Below are 22,009 nucleotides of genomic sequence, written 5' to 3'. Positions count from 1 at the left end.
TCAAAAAAGGCATCCAGGCCTTTTTTGTACTCTTATCGAATTTGCCATCACCATGTCTTCAGGCATAGAGTTCCATAGTCTCACTGCTCTTACAGTAAAGAACCCCCTTCTAGGTCAGTGTAGAAACTTTCTTTCCTCTAGACATAGAGGATGCCCCTCATCTTAATGTCACAGTCCTGGGAATAAATAGGTAGTGTTTGAGATCTCTGTATTGTGCCTTGATATATTTAAACCGTCCCTTAGCACGGATGGGATATAACAGACGACCAGTTGCAGCACCACTGTGTCTAAGAGAAACAGAAAGGCGAGACTCCATGGAGCAAAAAAAAGCACAAAATGGTATCACCGAGTAGTGAAAAAAAAAACAACAAACATTGCCTGGTCAGATGGATCCCGATTTCTGTAGCACCGTACTGATGGGAGGTCAGAATTTGATGCATGAATTGATGATCCCCTCCCTGTTAGGCTGGTGGAGCTGAAGTAATGGTGCAGGGAAAGTTTTCTCAGCACACCCTGGCTCCCACAATACCTGTTGATGGACCCCATGACGAACTGCTGCGGTCCTGAAAGCCAAAGGCGATCCAAAAAGCTACTGGATGGGGTCTTTATTAAAGCATTCAGCATATAATTGCGTTTTTTGTCACATTGTTGCTTCCTACCTGCTCTTTCCCAGCGCGGTATTATTGTATCTTGTCACCACCGAAAGTAGGAGTGGTGACAAGATGTAGGCTGTTTGACAGTTCGGTGATGCCCCCATTAGCGGATCGGGTGATGTGGCTGCTCACTGTTCCTGGAACCTGTAGCTTACAGTGGGGCTGCATGATTGCCCCACTGTAACACTATTGGGAGACCCGGAATGTCAGCTGCAGTCGGTGCCGGACACAGCGAGCATTGTCCCAACTGGCACTATGGACAGCGGGGACAATACTCACAGTGCCCGGCGCCAGGGACAGAGGTGTCAGCGGCCGACAGCCGGCGGCCGGGATGAAACAGTCAGGCCGAAGACACAGAACTAGGGCTGCGCGGGCTGAACGACGGAGCTGTGAGGGAGCCGATCGCAGGGGAGATGCAGAGCAGGCGGCCGAGACAAAGCACCGAGGCGGAACACACATACCTGGGGGCGCTTAACGACGACAGAGCTCTGAGGCGCAAGTAACTGCAGTGTCAGCAGAGGTGTGAGGGAGCGGATCGGCAGGGAAGATGCTCGGCGCCTTTGTAAGTGACAGTGTGGCAGGGCTTTGCATAGGGAGATGGGAGGCCAGAGGCTGAGAGCAGGGGAATTCGTACTGCGGCAGACCCACAGTAAGCTACACCTTCCAGGGACACTCAGCAGCCGGCATCAGTTAATGGGGGCATAAACGGACTGTCAAGCACCTCACATCTTGACACCACCCCTACTTCCGGTGGTGACAAGATACAATAATACCTCCCAGTGCAACAAAAGGTGGAGTTGGCTGAACAGTGGGCTTTAAACTACATCCTGAAGCAGGAGTGCAGTTTTATATAGCAGAATACCCATTCACACAGTGACATTTATATCAGATATTTTATGCCTTCTAAAACAATTAATGTGCGAGAGGTGAAATAAAGCAGAGACGAGGCAAAATCTCTGCCTTTTGGAAATCTCATGTTCTCTGTAGCATCTCTTCTTGTCCTGCAGTCCACAAAGAGACATCAGGGGGTTTATAGAGATGCAGCAACAACATTCCGACCCCAATCACACAGAAGCGGCTGTTCTCTCCAGAATATATGGATATGTAAATGATCCGATCTCCCTAGTGATATTCCCGTATAGGAAACTGAGCTGATTCAGAGGACACTGCTCCCAATACATATATACAAGTACCTGCACGTTAAAGCATACCTCAGTTTTCAACAAGCTTTCTAAAATCCACCAGATTCTCCTTACTTTCTCAATTACTGCTGTTTGCACCCAGTTTTAAGTTTCAGGTGGTTTTACCTATTTTTCTGTTCTGCTGTTTGCAATCCACTTTCAAGTAGAGGGCGAGTAGGAAGCCTAGCATTTTGCCAGTAGTTCACTGTCCTGACTTTCTTGCCCTTACTTCCCATTCTGCATTGCACTCTCTCTGGTCCAATTAGCAGGGAGATAGCATTTGTATGCCCGCCCCTTTACTCCCAAGATGATCAGGTATGTAGAGACATTCTGGTCAAATGGTTAGTAAACCCACTATAATGTGATCTGTCAACCTGCAGCCTGAGGGCGCGGGACCCACCTGTAATAATAGCCCCTCCCCCTGTTGCTATGAAACATCCCTGTGCCTTTATTACCACAGAATCTCTGTATACAGTGACGAAATGGGCTGCAGAGAAGCTGGAAGGGAGACCCCTAGTGGCAGCCACATCAGACATAATTTACAGTAGTAAAGGAACAACATTTTTATTGCAAGATTACAGAAATGACGAGAGTAACACAAGCTAGTAGATGAGCAGAAGTTCTCTGAAAAGTTAGTGCCTCTAAATATCAGCGTGAGTCTGTCATTTACTGTGCACAATACAGAGTAACCGCTTTAATGTATGCTTAGTCCGCAAAATGACTATAATGGACTCTATGCACAGGCTTGTGTCCTGTGTAAAGGCCCCATACACAGAGTTACATTGTTAGAACCTGCTGATAACATCATGGCCGAACGATTCTCTAATGTGTACGGGGCGGCTGATCTTCCCCCTACAGATATCATTAGGGAAAGAAGGATCAAGGACATTGAATTTCACCATTAGATCTTTTTGTTCCAAGAGAGATAAGCCACCACCAGAACTGTCCTACTGCAGCTTACCTCCCCAAGCACACAAATGCTTGGCCAAGCTGAACTTTCATATGTATAGGGCAGGTAAGACAAACAGCTGTTTGATATATGGGGGCCTTAACATACCATTTGTCTCCTGTACGGTGGTGAGGGGTGTACTTTATCCGATACGCAACTGGATCCATCTTCCCATCCTCCATTACCATCTTCATCCTGAGTGTTGCTTCTCCTTCAGCAAATTTTCCCTTTTTCATTCCCTGGAATCACATATTATACAATACTGATTGCACCAGTTACATTGCTGCTACAGACACCAAATTGCGGTCTTTCATTCATTAACCCCTTCATGACAGGGCCTATTTTGGGCTTAAGGACGCAACAATTTTTGGCGGATTTTCTTCTCCGTTTATCAAAAGTCATAACTTTTTTATTTTTCCCAAGAAGAAAAAAGAATCACAGCAGCACTCCAAGGATTCAGCCACACCGCTGGTGCAAGGCACTATGCAATAGCCTAGTTAGGGTCCCGACTCCCCGGGTCCACCGTTGGTCATCAATGTAGAAAGGAAGAACCAGGCAGCATTCATTAAAATCCTCTTCTTTATTGAGACATGAGGAAGCAAGCAGCCACGTATCGACCCTGTGCTCGGGTCTTTATCAAGCTTGATATCAAGAATGAATGCTGCCTGGTTCTTCCTTTCTTCTTTTTTATTTTTCCGTCGACGTGGCCGTATAAGGTCTTGTTTTTTGCGTGGCGAACTGTAGTTTTTATCGGCGCCACTTTTGGGTACATAGACTATATTGTAAAACTTTTTTTTTTTTTTTAATGATAGCAGGGAGAGAAAACGCATCAATTCTGCCATAGATTTTTTTATTTTTTTTTTACAGCGTTAATCATGCAGCATAAATGGGACATTCCATTTTTTCTGCGGACCGGTACGGTTACAACGATACCAAAATTCTTACATTTTTTTAGGTTTTCCCACTTTTCTGCAATAAAAACCCTTTCTTGGAAATCTTTTTTTTTTTTTCTAAATTGCTGCATTCAAAGTCCTGTAACTCTTTTATTTTTTGATGTACGGAGCTCTGTGAAGGCTTCTTTTTTGCAAGACGAGCTGTAGATTTTATTGGTACCATTTTGGGGTACACACGGCTTTTTTGATCACTTTTATTGCATTTTTAGTAAGGCAAAATGCTAAAAATTAGCATTTTGCCTCAGTTTTTTAGCTTTTTTTTAGGGTTTTTTTCCGTGCACAGTCAAAAGCATGTGCAACTTATTGATTGCGTCGTTACGGACGCGACAATACCAAATATGTGGTAATTTATTTTTTTTTTACCTTTTTTTATGCTAATCTGAGAAAAAGCATAAAAAAAATGTTTTTTTTTTACTCTTTTTTTTAATTTCTTTTTTTAATCTTTTTTTTTTACACTGTTTGTGTCCCCCTGGGGGACTTTAACCACTGCCCTGATGATCGCTGTCATAAGGCATGGCAGAGCTACTGCTCTGCCATGCCTTATCGTTTGTACAGCGATTATAGGCATAGGCAATACAGGACGCCAGTGTCTGGCGTCCTGTTGCCATGCCGGGCTCTCGCGATGACATCGCGAGTTACGGCCGGAGACACAGAGAGAGCCGCGCTCCCTCTGTGAACTCTTTCCCTGCCGCGATCTACTTAGATCGCGACAGGGAAGGGGTTAACAGCGGGGGGCGCATCTCCGATGCCCCCCCCGCTGTTGCAGCAGGACGCCAGCTGTGACTGACAGCCGACTCCCGCTGCGGGATAGCGTGGGATCATATGTGATCCCGCGCCATCTCCAGGACGTAAGTTTACGTCCTGTTGCTGGAAGTACCAGGCTGCCAGGACGTAAACTTACGCCCTGCAGCGGGAAGGGGTTAAAAGGGGCTGTCCAAAAATTGAAAAAAAAATTTTTTTAAATGGCCGCCGTTGGTGCAGCCTGCAAGAAAGCAGTTTTAGAACTAGATGAATACAACTCTAGACTGGAGGGGGCAGAGTAGTAGATAGAGCCTAACACTACCCCATTCCTTCCAGTCAGTCCTTTCGATGGGGTGTCATCACTGCCGAAATGCCAGCTATACATTCCTTCTGCAGAAAAACGACAGACATTCAGATGACTCCAGGCCCCTAGACTGGTACGTTCGCCTTGTTAGTGGCTTCTATTCTGGCTCACAGATATCCATATGCTCCAACAGGATAATATGGAAGGGGGCCACCCTGATGGGACAAACCTTTTAACAAAAGTTAAATACTTACCTCAAAGAGCAGCAGCGATTCCTCAACTGGTCGATCTCTCCATGGCGATGGAGGTGGATTGTGCCCTTTAATCTCTTCTACTTTCTGGTGGCAGACATAGGCGTGACCCCTAGAAGACAGATAAGAGCCTTTAGGGGACATATCCTCGATAACACACTCACCTGCTATACAATAACTGGGGCTTTTTCATGACGACTAAGGGCCCTTTTACACGGGGCGACCCATCGGTTGCAGATACCCGACAGGTCGTCACAGCGAGAACAGTTACTGTGCTTTAACACAGGAAGAGCATCGCTCAGTGAATGGAGGCGCAGCGGACCAGGGATCCTTCACACCCGCCTCCATTTACAGTCAACCAGCCATCATTCACAGATAAATGACCGTTTACACGGGTCGATCCATTGTCCAGTTTTATGAATGCAGAAACTGAACAACGAACAAAGGGTAAACACATTCTCGTTCAGCGTTCAGTCGGGGCATGCATTTATACTAAACCATCACTTGGATTCCTTCTGGATTCTTGATGATTTATTGACCCATGTAAAAAGGGCCCTTAGTTGCTCAAGGTGCATCTGAACGTAGTTCAGGTAACAAAGTAGTGAACATGGGGGCAGGGATATTTTGGGGATTTTTGACACCCTCCGGTAAACACTACCCCAGGCTGATAGTAGATAATACATTTGCGCTGATCAGAGTCAAAGACTGTTTTGCTTGGATCAGAGTCAAAGACTGTTTTGCTTCTTTATCTTCCAAGAGCTACACTTCAAATGAGCTGAGCAAAGGAGATCCTGAGTGCTGGACCCCCACCAATCTATTGATGACCTATCTTCAAGATTGGTCATCAATAGTTTACTGCCCAAAAATCCCTTAAGGCTCCATGCACACTTTTTTTTCTTACTGATCATTCCCTCATTGTATCCTAAAAAAGTAAAGGATAAGACATTTTTCTTCCTCTCTGTATTCACCTTTTCACGAGCTCCACCGCCCACTCATACAGCTGGCCAAAGTTATCAGAAGCGTGGGTCACAGCGTACGGCTTGTATCCTGCAACAAGGAGGAAAGGATGAACAAAACCTACAAATCCTTTCCAAATGGACACGGTTACACTAGACGCCTTCCAAATAATATCACTCATATCTCACAGAGTCACTGATCTATATCACCACACATGTTTCTGTATTCCCCAAGTAGCAATAAGCCAGATTACACAGACATGCCAAAAGTCATGGGATAGGACCCCCTCTAGTCTGGTGAAGTGCAGCAATTCCACATGGCATCCATTCCAGAAGTGAATGGAAGATGCCTGGAGGGATGTTGAGCTGTCTGGATAGCCCCGACAGCTCTGTGATATTTGTAAATGCAGGATTTCAGGTGTGAATGGACCTCTCCACCACATCCCATAAATGCTCAATTGGGCTCATGTCATGTCAGGAGAACATGCCGGCTGCACCATTCTCCAAAATGATTAAAAAAATTTATACCAATTCTAGATAACTTGGGTCCGAAGGCATGGTGTATTATCATGCTGGAACATCCCATCATTGTGGGGATACATGAAGTCCATGAGTGGTTGCAAATTTTCACCAAGCAGTGAAATGAAGCGATGTAGCGGGCACAAATCAATGACGTGGTTAGGCGGACCAGTGGACCAAAGCTATGCCATGACCAAACACCCCACACCAGTATCAAGCCTTCACACTGCCTTGTTGATAGCTGGGGTCCATGACTTCATGGGGTTTGCGCCATACACGAACCCTATCAGCAGCCCGAAACAATTAGTACCAGTACTCCTCGGGCCACGTTATGTGTTGCCATTCCTCTATGGTCCAGTTAGTAACCTCACGAGCCCAGGTGTGGCACTATGTCCGGTGTCATGGTGATAACCTAGGCTTTCTGGTGGGTCCATCTGCTCCCATATCCCAAGGAAGCTACAGATCGCATCACTGACCTGCAGGATGTAAGTGTGGGGTCTCCTGCACTGCCCACTGTGGGCGGTGATGCCTTCTATGACATATTCCCGGTACACGTGACACTGTGGATGGAGGAACGGTACAACGGTACAAATGCTCGCACAGCTTTGGAAATGACATGTTCCATCCATTGGCGGCCACCATCACGCCTCAACCGAACGCGGATAATTCCCGTTGCTTCGCCATGAGCCCGCTGGCCAGTGTTCACCCTCATTCACAAGATAACCCCCTCACATCTTATACAGGTAAGGGCACACCACTTCATCAGCAACTTACATACTGCTATCTCATGACTTTTGGCATATCAGTGTATACAAGAAGTGTTACTCAGAAGCACATTTCTGAAGAATTGGAATATTCCTGGCCAAAAATCTTACACCACGTCAAACACAAGGCCCGCGGGCTGAATCCGGGCCACCATCTCATTTTATGTGGCCCGCCGGCTGTGCGGCAAGCTCCCTTTCCCTCCGTGCTTTTGTCAGTATGAGATCTTCTATCGTTCTGCCTCAGTATAGCAGACAAGACTAGAGGAGCGCCAATATCACCATGACATGGTGCCCGGAGGGGGGGGGGGGGGGGCGCAACCATAAGGCTGATGTGACCCTCAGTGAAAAGGAGTTTGACACCCCTGTCATACGCCATCTAGGAATCTGGCCAACAGTACCACCGTGTGGCAGATGTAGGGTACTGCATCAGTACACAGTACCTATCCACTTATACATACCTAGCCATTCCACCATGTCTCTGATGGCTGTGAAATACTTCTCTTCCTCCTTTTCCGGGTTTGTGTCGTCATAGCGGAGAAAACAGATGCCACCGTTTGCCTGTGTGCGTATAGCAGAAAGATACTTAGCAATCACCTGGTTCCAAACTTCACGGCCAAGAAAAATCATTATGTGAGGACATTTCACTTGTATTTCTGCCAAGTATAGGCTGGCACACACAGGTATATAGGCTGGTTCTGCTCTGTAAAATTACCCAGCATCGGGTCCTACATATTTGCACTTCACACCAGGTGGGACAAGTCCTGTGTATGACTGACAGATCACGGACCACCAGCTCACCTTTGCAAATCCAAAGTTAAAATTGATGGCTTTGGCGTGACCAATGTGCAGAATGCCGTTTGGTTCAGGAGGAAACCTCGTTCTCACCTGTAAAAAAAATAAAAATATAATATTATAATTTTACAACAGATCGGGTGAAGTTGTTGGTAATAGATGTTTTGCACACTGGCATATTCTGTGGATGGGATGGGAAGAGTCCCCAGCTTCAAGGGTTAAGCACACAGGGCCCTCTTGGCCAAGTAGTGACTTCTATCGTATGTAGGGGCTACAGACATCTAACCTTTGTAAGCCATAATGTTAGCCATGGTTGCTACCTGTCCCCCGGTGATCTCCAGGTGTTTTTTCAGCAAATCCATGGTTTTTGGAGTTACAACATATCCTTCCGTCTTGTAATTTTCACCTAAATAAATGGACAGAAAGAAACACTCAGCCAGCAGGTAAAAATGGTCACTTCTCCAATTTCTAAATGATTGACTTGTACAGAAAAAAAATCATTAGTTAACAGCGAATTATTACAGATGACTTATGTGACGTGAGCGCTGGCGCCCCCACACACACTTTAGACTTCCGTAGTCCGAAGTCGCTGAGAACGGCACGACCGGACAACTCTCTGATGTGTATGGGGGTGGCGCAACTTTCCAACAGATGAACAAGAAAGAGGATTGAGACGTAGAGTTTTAAACCTTGATCCTTTTGAAAGATAAGCCACCACCAGAGCGGTCTAGCCGCAGCTTACCTCCCTAAACACATGAACGTTTATGTATATGGGGGAGCCAAGGGGAAAGAGCTGCCACATAGACGACCACCCATTGGATACTTCTTGAAGGTGTATGGGCTGCTGTACTGTGGTAACAGGTTCACAATGGACTGAGTGTGGAGAGCGTCCTCTGGTGTCAGAAGATAAGATGTGCACATTGCTGTCAGACGCTAGGTTTATAGATAGAGAGCCATCAGTATGCATACTGCAGGTGGGCAGAAGTCAGTGTGGCACATCCTGCGTGGCTGTCACCATACTCCCAGCCACCATGTACAGAGGTACACTCCCATTTCAGCCATAATGCCCCTTGAACAATATTAATTTGTGATCAACTGGAATTAAGAGGTTTACCAGGACTGATGACCCATCCTCAGGACAGGCCTGTGATGTCACATACATCGGTCCCATGGAAAGTGGCTGCTTAGTACCGGTATTATACCCCACTGTATCCTACCCGAGTTCCCTTGATAAAGCCTTGTGGTGAGACATGTTGGGAGGGCATGTGTTATGTGCCTTTAGATTAGATCAGCATAGCAGCCCATTGGATACTTATAACCAGGCTGCCTGTATAGCACCTCCATTAACTCACATCCTTTGCATCCTATTACTGGCTGCCAACAGTCACAGCATTTCCCTAAACTCTGCATGCGGTGTGTGTATACTAGTGTCCTCTCTGACACTTCTAACCTCTGTCACGGCTGTGATCGGTGCATGGTCAGCATAGCAGTTCACTGGGTAACATAGCAGCACAACATAGTGTGCTATGTTAATATACAGAGATTTACGATATTTCCAGCTTTTGTCACAATTGTGATTAAAGGCACTATCAGTATAGCAGTTCATTGGAAGCTTATATTTTGGCTGTTTTCTGTGGCGCCTCTGTCAAGTGACACCCTGTACATCCCAGTATTGGCTACCTGCAGTCGCGTCGTTTCGCCGAACACTGCATGCGGTGTAAATATAATAGTGGCTAAAGATTGCTGCCCATACAGCCTGGCTAATATACACAGAGTTCTTTTATGGATCTAGTCAGGATCCTGTTCAGCCACCTATTCCTTTATTTTAAAGTGTCTTTGTCTTTGTTTTTGTTTGAGCGCATATATATTAATAAAGTATACTTTTTATTTTGTGTTTGGGAGGGTATAACAATATTTAGGCGATTTCTTGCCTTTGGCAATTTCCTATAGATGAGGCATACAAAGTGTGCCAGTCCCGCTGATACGTGTGGTGCACCATGAAGGCTTACAGCCCATTAATGATGCCACATAATTCAGCCCTGCGGGTTTCCCTGCATTTTAAGTAGTAAACCACATTGGAACGTTAATGCCCTTGATGTGGGCTGTGAGCTTGTGTATTTTGGCCAAAATATTAACCAACAGAGAAAAAAAAAATTGATATATACAAGGTCTATATATTTATAATAATTAATAATAATAAATAATAATAATAATAATAATAATCCCCTAGAAGTTGTCGTTTTGCTGCAAAATTTGGTATGCAGTACCATCTCATGCAGATATGTAAATGATTAGAGTTGTGGTGATTAGATGAACGGTCTTGTCACCTGAGGCCCTAAAAGTGGTTCCCCCCTTGGCCTATAAAGGCTCTCAGAGGCTCCTTGTGTGTAGTGACCTCTTCTTCCGCTTGTGTAGAGCTTGTTGACCACTAGACGCCTCTACGATGCAGAGAAGAGATGTCACCCCGTTACCAGAGTGAGAGGGGCGCATTATTGGGATGTGAGAAGCTGGATGGTCGAATCGATGAATGGTCCCCCACCTGGGCCGTTCTGACCAGACTGTTAGGAGGTGTTGGGACCAGTGGATGAGTGAGGGCAAACAAGGCGACCGGGCTCAGGATGGGCCAGACAGACTACCAGTAGAGAGGATAGTTTGATTGTCCAACAAGCACGAGCAGCTCCAACTGTTTCGTTGTCCGCCATCCAGAGACAGGTGGCCCCATCATCACACCCCTGTGTCTGTCAGAACCATTTCTAGGTGCTTGGCTGAAGGACATTTGGTCTCACGGCGCCCATTACATGTACTGCTTTTGACTGGATGCTACAAAGTGGAACTGGGTTGTCTTCAGTGAGGAATCCAGGTTTAGTTTGGGCACAGACGATGAACATGTTCGTGGCTGGGGACCTCGGGGGGGGGGGTCGAGGGCCTTAATCCTGCCCTTGCACACTGCCCCCCGCCAGATTTATCGCCAGTAGAACATGTATGGGACCATCTGGGTCACCAAATTCAACAACCTATTAGTTTGCATGATCTAGAGGCTCAGTTACAGCAAATGTGGAGAGATGTGTGGCAGGATACGATACGAAACCTTTGTGCCTCCATGTCCGCCGGTATCACATCTTGTATCCAAGCTAGAGGCGGTACAACAGGGTACTAGAGCCTCCCTTCAAGTGTTCAGTTTAATGCAATAAATAACCCTTTTTCTCTGATATTGTAATCACTTAAGGCCCATTTACACGGAGCAATGATCGCTTTAAAAAAAAACGCTAAAAAGCGATCGTTTCAGTGATAATCGTTGCGTCTAAACACGCGGCCATCACGCACTTTTCGTGCACTGCTAGCTGATCGTGAAACTCTGGCCAACCTAAAAATCGTCCTGCAGTCTTATCAGGACCGCACGCTCATTCTCCGTGGGTAGTGCTGATAGCATTGTTACCCGTCGGAGAACAAAGGAGCTGAATGGAGATAAGAGCCCTCCGGCTATTAACGGATTTCAGCTAAAGGCTTCATTTGCACACTAATAAGCTATTAAGTAGCTGAGTAGCTACTTAATAGTTGATTGAAAATGATCGCCCAAAGCCGTCACTCAAACTGTCGTTTGAGCGATCATAGCTCCGTGTAAATGGGCCTTTACTTATATCAAAGTTACAATTACACAGAGAAAGTTTCATTCTATCCGACAACTTCTAGGGGAGGGATTGGTTTCTGACAATGCTTAGGTTGCAATCCTGCATGGTGCACCACATATTAGTTGGTTTGCCCCCCTCATAGGCCTTATCTGTCTGCAATATAATACTAATCAGTCACTCCCTTCAATACACGATAGATATGTGAGTGGTTTCTCATCAGTATTTTGCACCTATGGACTGCTCCTCCATATAGCAACTTGGCTGCCTGCATTCTGAGGGATGTGGGGCTAGTAAGTGCTCAGTAAGTATGGGCGCTGTTAGTGAATGGGAACAAGCTGCAATACCAGGCACTGCCTGCTACGGACTGGAACGACAGCGGCACCCACCTGACCACTGCCATCATGTCAATCAGCTGACCGGCGGGGATCCTCAGTGATGGACCTTCACTGATCAACTACTGATGACCTATCCTGAGGATCATATAATGGTGCAGTCCCAGGAAACCCCTTGAATACTTTACAGCTCCTACAAACACTGCAAATCACTAAATGGTCCGGCGGTGCATTGAGCAGCGGCTAACCTACCTGGCTTGTGGAACTTTAAGGCCTCTCCTCTTAATTGCTCCATCAGAGATGCAGTTTCTAGCGTCACTTCACCTGCAGAAAGAGAAGGATTGTTTAGATGGTGGCAACATATTCTATAGAGCTGTACAGATTGTATCCACATCACTCCCTCCATGGGATGGACTATAAATGAACCCGATTAGCACCAATCGGATAGAAACCTGGTTTCTTTGCAGGAGCCATATAGATTTACTGGCAAGAATTGTATCAGATCCCACCATATGGATACAGATCGTTGTAATTACACAACTGGCCAGTAGACGGTGAGGTTGAGCCAGGCCAGATCCCATCTGCGCCGCACTGTATATAGCGTACACTGTTCTACAAGAAAGTTCCAGGAAACGCAAACTAATCTAAATCCTGGTTTTCTAGGAATTTCTGAGTTATGTGAATCCTGTCATTAGAGCGGCTGAGGGGCGCGAGCATGGGAGCTGCACGTGACTTCTGAGAACGCTGCAGCTCAGGAGCTCGCTGGTACTTTAATCCTTACACGTTTAATTAGGAGGATTATTTTATACTAGGGAGGATTTGATAAAGCAACTGGAGAACTAAAAAGACAAGAGCTGGGACTTTATATTCACACATGGTACCAACTACTGGCAATGCTGACCGACGATCACAAGGCTGCGTGCGTGGCAATGTTTCAGGTGATCTTGACACGTGATAACGGCATGAATGTTGCCTTCATTTTGTCAATTGTCACAATGGAAAAGATGTGGATGCCAGTTTTTAAAACCAAAAATGGCAGTCGGCACAATGGAAGCGCACGGACTTACCGCTGCCAAAGAAGTCAGCAGCAGAAATTTTTCAGTGGGCAAAACAGACCCCTAAAGAAGCATTCGCAGCGGCCGTGCAATCAACATTTTTAGGAGGTGTATGTCAGGAGGGAGATTTTGCCGAGAAGTGACAAAACTTTCAGCTTTCTGGGGTCAGTAGTGTTTTATTAAAAAAAAAATAAAAAAAATTTAGAGAGACCTTCGAACGTGAATGCACCTTGTAAAGCCAATGAATGGAGTATGGAAGTTTCCCTCCTCCATCTCATAGTTCCCTTTCTAGGAGAAGTCTGCAGAACCACACTGAAGACCAGTCCGCCCACCAAGGGAACATTATCCCAACAGGCTTGCACCGACTATTCATTACTAGTTGAGCCTCGGTGGCCAAATTATACACAGAACATAATTCGGGGCCTGTGCTTTCTGCAGACCACCAAGCAGGAAATCGCACGGTACGATATCTTCACATCGCTGATAGCTGCCGAATTATCAAATATTCTGGGCTACTGGACAGAAAAGTAGGTGGCGTCCCAAAAGTGAGGAATTTCCAATATGTAATAAAACTGGTGAGCCAGTTTTAGACCTGCCTTTGCTATCTTTTCTGTATCCTCCGCTTCACTTAAAGGGGTTGTCCCGCGCCGAAACGGGGTTTTTTTTTTTCAATAGCCCCCCGGTTCGTCGCGAGACAAACCCGATGCAGGGGTAAAAAAAAAAACAAAAAAAAAACGCCCGGTACTTACCCGAATCCCGGCGCTGCTGCGACTTCGTACTTACCTTGCTAAGATGGCCGCCGGGATCTTCACCCTCGGTGGACCGCAGGTCTTCTGTGCGGTCCGTTGCCGATTCCAGCCTCCTGATTGGCTGGAATCGGCACACGTGACGGGGCGGAGCTACGAGGAGCCGCTCTCCGGCACGAGCGGCCCCATTCAGAAGAAAGACGACCGGACTGCGCAAGCGCGTCTAATCGGGCGATTAGACGCTGAAATTAGACGGCACCATGGAGACGAGGACGCTAGCAACGGAACAGGTAAGTGAATAACTTCTGTATGGCTCATATTTAATGCACGATGTATATTACAAAGTGCATTAATATGGCCATACAGAAGTGTATAACCCCACTTGCTTTCGCGGGACAACCCCTTTAACTTTTCGGACCACTCTCTTGATAGGGTCCTTCTAGAGGAGCAGATTCTCTGTTGAACGAGGGACTGACATCGCTAGCTCATTCACTTTTGTGCAGCCATTTGGACAGGCAGATGCATAGTTGGCTCGTTCATACGAAAATCATTCAGTCCTTCACATCCGCTGTATAAAAGCGAATGTCAAAGACTGGACGGTCAGTGTTTAAATCGAAAGGTAAGTGAACGAGCCAACAATGGCTTTTATGGCTGCATAAAACAAACGACAAATAAAAGTGAACGAATTATCATTCAGTCATTGGCTCACCAGATAAATACACCTTTACCTATATTTTTAGCATGCATTCAAAGATCAGTCAAAAAAGTCCTCGCCACTCCAGGTATTTCATGTATTTTATCTCAAGCACACCTGATAAAACTAATGAATCCCTTGATTAGTTACATCAGGTGTGCTTAAGAAATATATGATCTGCAAATTTGTGTCTTTATGGTGAATTCCATTCAGGGGTGAATAATTCTGAGACTGCAGTAGTCAGTAAAAGTGGTATGTTGTAGTGAATTTGGAGAAAACCACTTCTTATATTAGTTGTTTTGAGTCATTTAATTTTTCCTTGTTTGATTTTTGCAAGCAGATGAAAGTTTGTAAATTTGGCAAATAAACCGAATTGCAACAGATGTTGAAAAATTGATTGCAACTGTATATGGGTGGCCTGAGTTCACCAGAATGGGAACAGAGCTTCATTATGGCTTAGAGAGGACAGGGTCCCAAGTGGTGGACTTTCCTCTATGATGACCAAAAACTCTAAACAGAGCATACATGGTAGGGAAATGACAAAGTATTATCAATTTTGCCTTAAACTACTTTATTATTATTAATGCCTTGAAGTTGTTTTAGTTCAGATACATAGAAACTAGTTTATGAGAAGCAATTGGAATACCATGCCCCACACACCAAGAATGCAGTTTTGTCTTTGTTCTTTATCTAATGAAAGCAGAAAGAAGTTTTAACATAAAACAAGAAATATCAGCTCTTGGACAAAAGGTGACAGTTTCTGCCTATAGAGGACGTATCTACAGCATGTGATCTTTCTATTTTACAGAATAAGTTCCAACCATCCGTATAGTACACCATAAACAGATGCCAGATAACATGGGAGCCTTAAGGCCCATTTACAAGCAACGATTATTGCTCAAAATTCGTTCACATGATAATGTAAACGCGGGCAGTCATGCACTATTCATTCACTTGTTGTTTATGGCTGGTTTTTAGCCAGCATAAAAATAGTAGTCAGGCAGTTCAAAATTCGTTCCATTTGAATGGGAATTGTTCAGTCTTTTGAGTGGCTTGATGACTGGAGGGGAGTAAACAATGTACTCATTGTGTTTGCCTTGCATACATAATTAGTACATTGTTTACTCATGTAAGGAGAAGACAATGGAATCCTGCAGACTAGATAGTCCCTCGCATCAACACATGCCCACCTGAGCAAACAACTGATAGAAACTACTGTAATTTTATGCAAAGAAATCTTTGTTCAGTCGTTCAGCCGTTTCAGCAATAATCGTTGCGTGTAAAACAGCCTTTAAGCTGAAATATTTACTGAGAAACAGAATGTGCATGGGTTAATGCCAGTTAGTTATATGCCAATAAGGTAAATGCTAAATAAATGGATACAAATTGCAACTGATTTATCACAAATCTTGCTATTCTCATGATTTGCCCTCTATAGGGTGTTCCTCAAAATAATATATAAGACTAACATCTAACTACAATTAGGTAGAGTCAGCTTATAGAATACCTGTCATGATGTGGTACGTGTGAATATAACAGGCGTTATATCATTATTTCCCTACATTGAGCTTGACTGAGCATTTGTGAGCTTAGGGAGATAAGCTGACTCCAGAGCTGTCTGGCTGGGTTTTATCTCCCTAGGAACAAAAAGATTGTGTGATGAAATTGTAAAATTCAATGTCCCCCAATCCTTAGGCCTCTTTTAGACAGGCAACAGCGATAGTCGCATCCATGTTCTGTGTGATATTGCTGCGTTTTCTTGTGAAGAGATCACGATTTGGTGTCACTATATGGTTGTGCAACATTATAGCACTCTTGTCAGGATTTTCGGGAGGGGGGCTTGAAATATAAGCCCTACCTCAAAAATAAGCCCTTGCCTCCTTTAAAATTGCTGTGATTGGTTAATCGAGCTCTGTAGTGATTGGCTGAGCCGCGGCGCTTGAAAACCAAATCAGAGCCAAAGCTTCCTGGAGGCGGGGTTTTTGAACCCCCTGACCAGGGAACGCTGGTTGAAGACGACAAGCAAGTGTGTAGTGGACCTGCAAGAACAAGTGCAGCGGAGTGGACAGCTGCTGTATGTGTAATATATATATAACAATTTTAAACAAAAAGAAGCCAGGGCTTATTTTCGGGCTCAATCAGTAGGACTTCCTACTAAAGAAGTTGCATTGCACCGCATGAAAACCGCATTTTCGTGCGATGCAACACAAAGGAGGCCTCCATAGGGAAACATGGGCTATAAAACACAGCAAATCAAGGCTGTATAGAGCGTGCCGTGATTTTACCCACTCACAATGTAGCAGCCCACAAAGCATCGCTCATGAGAAAGAACCCATTGGAAAGCATGGGCTTCACATGAATGCGATTTGTAGAACTGTCGCACCGCGAGAAAACCCACACGATTTTGATGCCCGTGTGAAACCGGCCTTATTCCCACCAGTATCTGTAGGGGAAAGTTTATTGGAGGGTTATTTAGTTCTACCGAAATTAGCCGAATTCCGACGACTAAACACTAATGTGTTGGGGAGGGGCTTTAGTCACATGGAGGAACAGGCCAGTGCTGAGAAATGTTGAAAGAGGACCTCTGCAGGCATAACTGGTAGCAGCCTGTGTGAGGGGTGCAAGCTGCAGCGTTCTCATCCCGCTATGTGATGGAACACACACAGCACTATCTGCAGATTGTCAGAACTGACAGTGTTTAGATTCTGGCTGTGACTTTCCTAGAAAATGAACAGGGCCGTATAGAGCGGCTCTCTGCCGGTGGCATCCTCCCTGGCTGCTAGCCCTACCTCAATCATCACCTTTGACGTTCCTAGAATGCCAACAGGCGATGTAAAATAAAGCGGCTTCTGGGAACATGAACTCCATGCCGCTCTCCCTGGCATCAGCAAAAGTAGTAATTTCACGGAGAAGCTTTTCAACAGGATACATGCCTGAGAAACACTATCCTACCAAAAGTAACTAGACACGCAAGAAAAATGAAATGTACTATATTTCCATAAGTTAATACTTAGTGGGGCTCCTTCAGCCCTAATGACATCAGATACTCTCCATGGCATACTTTCTATTAACAGCTGAAAAAACTTTTGCTGGCATTTCCCTCCATTCATCCTGCAAATGTCTGCCCAGTTCTCTCAAAGATGAATTGCCAGTCTACAACAGCACAAGGAGTGTCATTTGACAGTTGAACAATGAAAGAACAATCTATGGAGTGATGAATTGCACTACTCCATCTTCACATTAGATGGAGGTACTTGTGCCTAGGAAAAGACTTTTACCTGAGTGTTGTGCAAACAGTTAAGTACTGCTAAGGTTCTCTTATGGTCTGGTATGATATGGATGTTCTACGATTGGACTGGATGCACAGAGTCCCAACCTGAACATCTTTGGGGTGAACTGGAACATCTAGTCTGGAAATATGAACAGCGTCCCTTTTTTGGGGGAGAAGTCAGCAGAAGTTTGCAGGATGAATGGAGGGAAAGAAAAAAAACAACTAAATATTGCATCCTACAAATTGCAGTATGCAAATCGCTATGGAACCATACAATGGGAGGTTCTGCTGACGTAATAGTCTGGATTTTCTCATCCTCCATACCTGCAAGCATGCCCCTCATTCAGATATCGCCAGCTCAGACTAGAGACGCCACACATCTGTGTAACGCTTTTGGCTTCCACACATTTGCAATGATGTCCGTTCATCTCTCCAAAGCCTATACAATGTCATATTGGGTTTCCAGTCTGAGCTGGAAACGTCACTCATTAGCGTGTTGCAAGTAAGGAGGGGGAGTGGAACTATCTTTCGGACCGTTCAATAGCGATTTGCACACCACATAGGTAGCGCAGAAAATCAGTGGTAGGAATGTGTAGCAAGCTGATTCGAGAGTAAGCAGACAGCTCCGTTCCCACTGCAGTGGCCAAGCTTGGTATTACAGGCCAAGTTCCCACTGAAATGAAAAGAAACTGCCTGCAATACCAAGCCTGGCCACTGCAATAAGAACAGCGCTATCTGCTTTCTGCAGAAAGCATCTTAGTTCACAAGTGCGCCAGACCAACAAACAATTGAACAATAGATTTTGATGCAGATGCGCCGCAGATATCGCCCTTTAAATTGAAGGCATAAATTCTGTTGCGGATTTGCGTCAAAAATCCGTACAAAATTATGCAACTTTTTATGAGTAATTTAATATGAATTTTAAACTCTGGAAAATCTGCATTCGCGTGAACGGACTTTTAAAGAGGTTCTATACAGTAGAAAGCATCGCCCTGCCCAAATTAGTTGCCACCCAACTTTCCTAGAAACTCCCATCATGCAGCTCTTCCTCCTCCAGCTTTATGCTCCATAAAAGGCGCTGTGGACTCTTGGAGCCGCCGTCGTCTTTTCATGCCTTATGATTGTTGAACAGACACTTCACAATTCCACATGCGGCGGCTGCCGCCAGCAGAGCCGGCGCGATTATTTTCTTACATGTCTCTCTCTTCTCAGCCAAGTCTTGTCCATAAAGTCTTACGAAAAGGAGGGGGAACCCAAGCCTATCAATAATCCTGTGTGTTCCTTATGAGCGGGAATCCCTCCCAATTGGCAGAAGGCAGCGTCTTAATGTCACCTACTGGCATCTTGGGAGAAAATCGGCAGACTCCTCGCAGCCCACAGAGGCCCCTTGGAAATTGGGCCTTCTTAACAGCCGACTCTAATTGCTAGATAAACAATCCTCACCGCTACTGGTATAAAAGAGTGAGTGAGGAGCGGGAACATGTGCATTAACCCTTCCCTCGCCACTCCCAGCACAAAAGTGGAAGGGAAAAAAAAAGGAAAGCAGCAAAACGAATGTGTAAAATTCTTCTCATCTGGCGCCATATTATCAGATGCTTGTCGGAAAGCAGTTACAACTTCGAGGGGTAGAAAATTTGGAATGCAGCCCAAAATAAAAACGTCCTTAGCGATTTTGTAACCCGTTCTCTGTCTTCTGATTCCACACTAGAGCCCATTCACAGAGGTGTATTGTTACTGACAGCACACACCAGCATTGGTCTGCCAGGGTGTATTCACATCGGGGTTTATTTTTTATTTTTACAGACTGATCATTCGCATTAAAAAAAATAAATAATGGAGACGAGGAGGGGCAGGTATGTAGAACCCTGGTTCTTTTAATCTTCAAGGATTAAGCCAACGCCAGAGCTGTCTAGGGAGGTAAGCCGCATCCAAACACATGAACGTTCATCCAAAACGAACAGTCACATGTATGGGGGGAGCCGGTGGAAACAGCTGTCAGACAAACTATCGCTTGTTATACAGTTGCTAAAAAGTATATGAGGGGCCTTAAAAAGTTATTTCGGAGACTGAAAGCCTTTTCAAGCTTTTACCAATCCACTAGAAAGGTGAAAACTGATAGATTGGCATCCGACCGCTGGGACTCCCACCAATCCCAAGAAGGAGGCACCCATGCTCCTCCTCACTGCGGGGTTGCTTCTCCTGCCTGCAGTGACATCAGATTGAATGGAGCGCTACCTGGACATGTGTTGCCGCCGCTCCATTCGTTTCAATGATGCTAATGGAAATAGTCAAGCACTTTGTACTCTTCATTTTCAATGGGACTACCGGATGGCAAAGAGCAGTGCATGCGTGCCCCCCACTCCGCTCAGTCTGACCTCATTGTGGGCAGAAGAAGCAACCCCGCAGGGATCATCATGGGTCTCCCACAGATCTATCAGCTTTCACTTATCCGTTGGATGGATGAAAAAAAATTATATATATATATCTGCAGAATATGCCTTAAAAGAGGATGTCCGGTTATATAGAGGATATATAAAAGAGGTTATCCAAAGAGGAGAATGCATGAAAGCCAAAATCTGCTGCAGACGCTACGTTAAAAAAAGTGTCCCAATCAGTGTCGACATCTATAAAAGGCGCAGATTTTCTCTCTCATCCACGTGCAGATCTGAAATCCCTATCACAATGGGATCACCAAAACAAAAAAACATACCAAAAAAAAGACGCTTTGTCAGGATCGCCACAAGCAAATTATTTCCATTGACAGAGGCAATGTTAGAAATTGGCGCCAGCCACAATGCAAAACCACGTAAGAAATTTGTGTTTAAACGAGCTAATTTCTAGCAGAACTTGGCCTTGGGCTACAACCCCACAGAATGGATTGGATGCAGGGGATTGAGAAAAAGCCACATACAATACACACCGCTATGGCGGGGTCAGTCGCTGAAAACATGAACTCCATGGACTTAAATCTGCACCGAATGGCAATTCCACCGCCATTTGCGAGCTGATTTTTTCCGTGCCATGTGGATGAGATTTGTTTCCTGATGAGCGGAATCAGCCATATTTAAGGACTATCCTCAGGTTTAAACCCGCTGACGGGTCTCTGACGTGACTGTGATAGTAACACGTATAATGCTGTAGAGCACAGCGCTCCTTTACCAGTTTGTACGCTCACAATTCAGAATAATGAAGTCTTCTCCAACACATGTCCTTGTAGTCATCATCCCTTCTAGATACTTTAGTATTATTCTTTGCTTATGTACAGAGTGTCTTTTTCAAGGATTATTTCCCTTGAAATAGAACATAATTGATACAAGAATTTTCTATGCTTAACCCCTTGGTGACCAAGCCTGTTTGCGCGGAAATCTGTCATATGTCACTTTAACATAGAATAACTCTGTAAAGGTTTTGCATATCCAAGCGATTCGGACATTGTTTTTTCGACACGTTGTACTTCATTTAGGAGGTACAAATAGTCTGATAGAATGTGTATATTTATTAAAAGAGTCAAAATTGGGGAAATTTTTTTTTTTTTAAATGGTAATTTTTTCACATTTTCAACTGCAATATCTTAAATGTGTGCAAACATACCGTACAAAATCTTGATAAGATATATATTTCCATCTGTTTACTTTATTCTGGACACAAATGGTTAAAAAAAATAAACTTTTTCCAATGTAAGAGACGTGCACATTTAACATTGATTTTTAACATTTTCCTTTCCTACACTAAGCCAAAATTGGAAAGGTTCGTCGGTGGCAGAATGATAGATACCCCCACAAATTACCCCATTTTAAAAACTACACCCCTTAATGTATTCCTTTTTCTATAGTGCACATGAAAATGAGTATTTGCACCCAAAATGGATACCCCCGTTTGTCCTGTGTTCAGAAACATACCCATTGTGGCCCTAATCTTGTGTCCGTTTGCACAATGGGGCCCAAACCGAAAAGAGCAGCCGGAGGCTTTCAGAAGTCATTTTGCTTGAAGGCAATTTAGGCCCTATTGCACACTTGTAGAGCCCTCGAGTGACTAAAATGATGGAGAACCCCCACAAATGACTCCATTTTTAAAACTAGACCCCTGACCGAATTCATCTAGGGGTATAATGCGCATTTTGACCCTACAGTTTTTCAATTAATCTAAGCAGAGCAGAAGGAATAAATTACGATTTTAATTTTTTTGGCAATTATGTCACTTTTAAAACAGCTTTTTTTGC

General features: G+C 44.7%; 1 protein-coding gene and 1 non-coding gene across 2 annotated transcripts in view; both read right to left on the bottom strand.

The window, feature by feature from the left end:
* The window catches only part of QARS1 (glutaminyl-tRNA synthetase 1), a 65,244-nt gene that overhangs the window by 16,009 nt on the left and 27,226 nt on the right, over positions 1–22,009 (bottom strand). Inside the window, exons 8-14 of the mRNA XM_066596788.1 lie at positions 12,277–12,348; positions 8,384–8,469; positions 8,070–8,156; positions 7,730–7,829; positions 6,001–6,079; positions 5,036–5,144; positions 2,892–3,022 (exon numbers count right to left, since the gene is read on the bottom strand). Of these exons, the coding sequence (XP_066452885.1) occupies positions 2,892–3,022; positions 5,036–5,144; positions 6,001–6,079; positions 7,730–7,829; positions 8,070–8,156; positions 8,384–8,469; positions 12,277–12,348 (664 nt within the window). The remainder of the gene's footprint in view (positions 1–2,891; positions 3,023–5,035; positions 5,145–6,000; positions 6,080–7,729; positions 7,830–8,069; positions 8,157–8,383; positions 8,470–12,276; positions 12,349–22,009) is intronic.
* On the bottom strand, positions 1,567–1,697 carry LOC136622676 (small nucleolar RNA SNORA14). Its single transcript, XR_010791868.1, has one exon. It is a non-coding gene; the product is annotated as a small nucleolar RNA SNORA14 (small nucleolar RNA).

Source organism: Eleutherodactylus coqui, chromosome 3, assembly GCF_035609145.1.
Source record: "Eleutherodactylus coqui strain aEleCoq1 chromosome 3, aEleCoq1.hap1, whole genome shotgun sequence".
Classification (NCBI taxonomy): Eukaryota; Metazoa; Chordata; class Amphibia; order Anura; family Eleutherodactylidae; genus Eleutherodactylus; species Eleutherodactylus coqui.
This window is presented reverse-complemented; position numbering and strand designations above follow the sequence as displayed.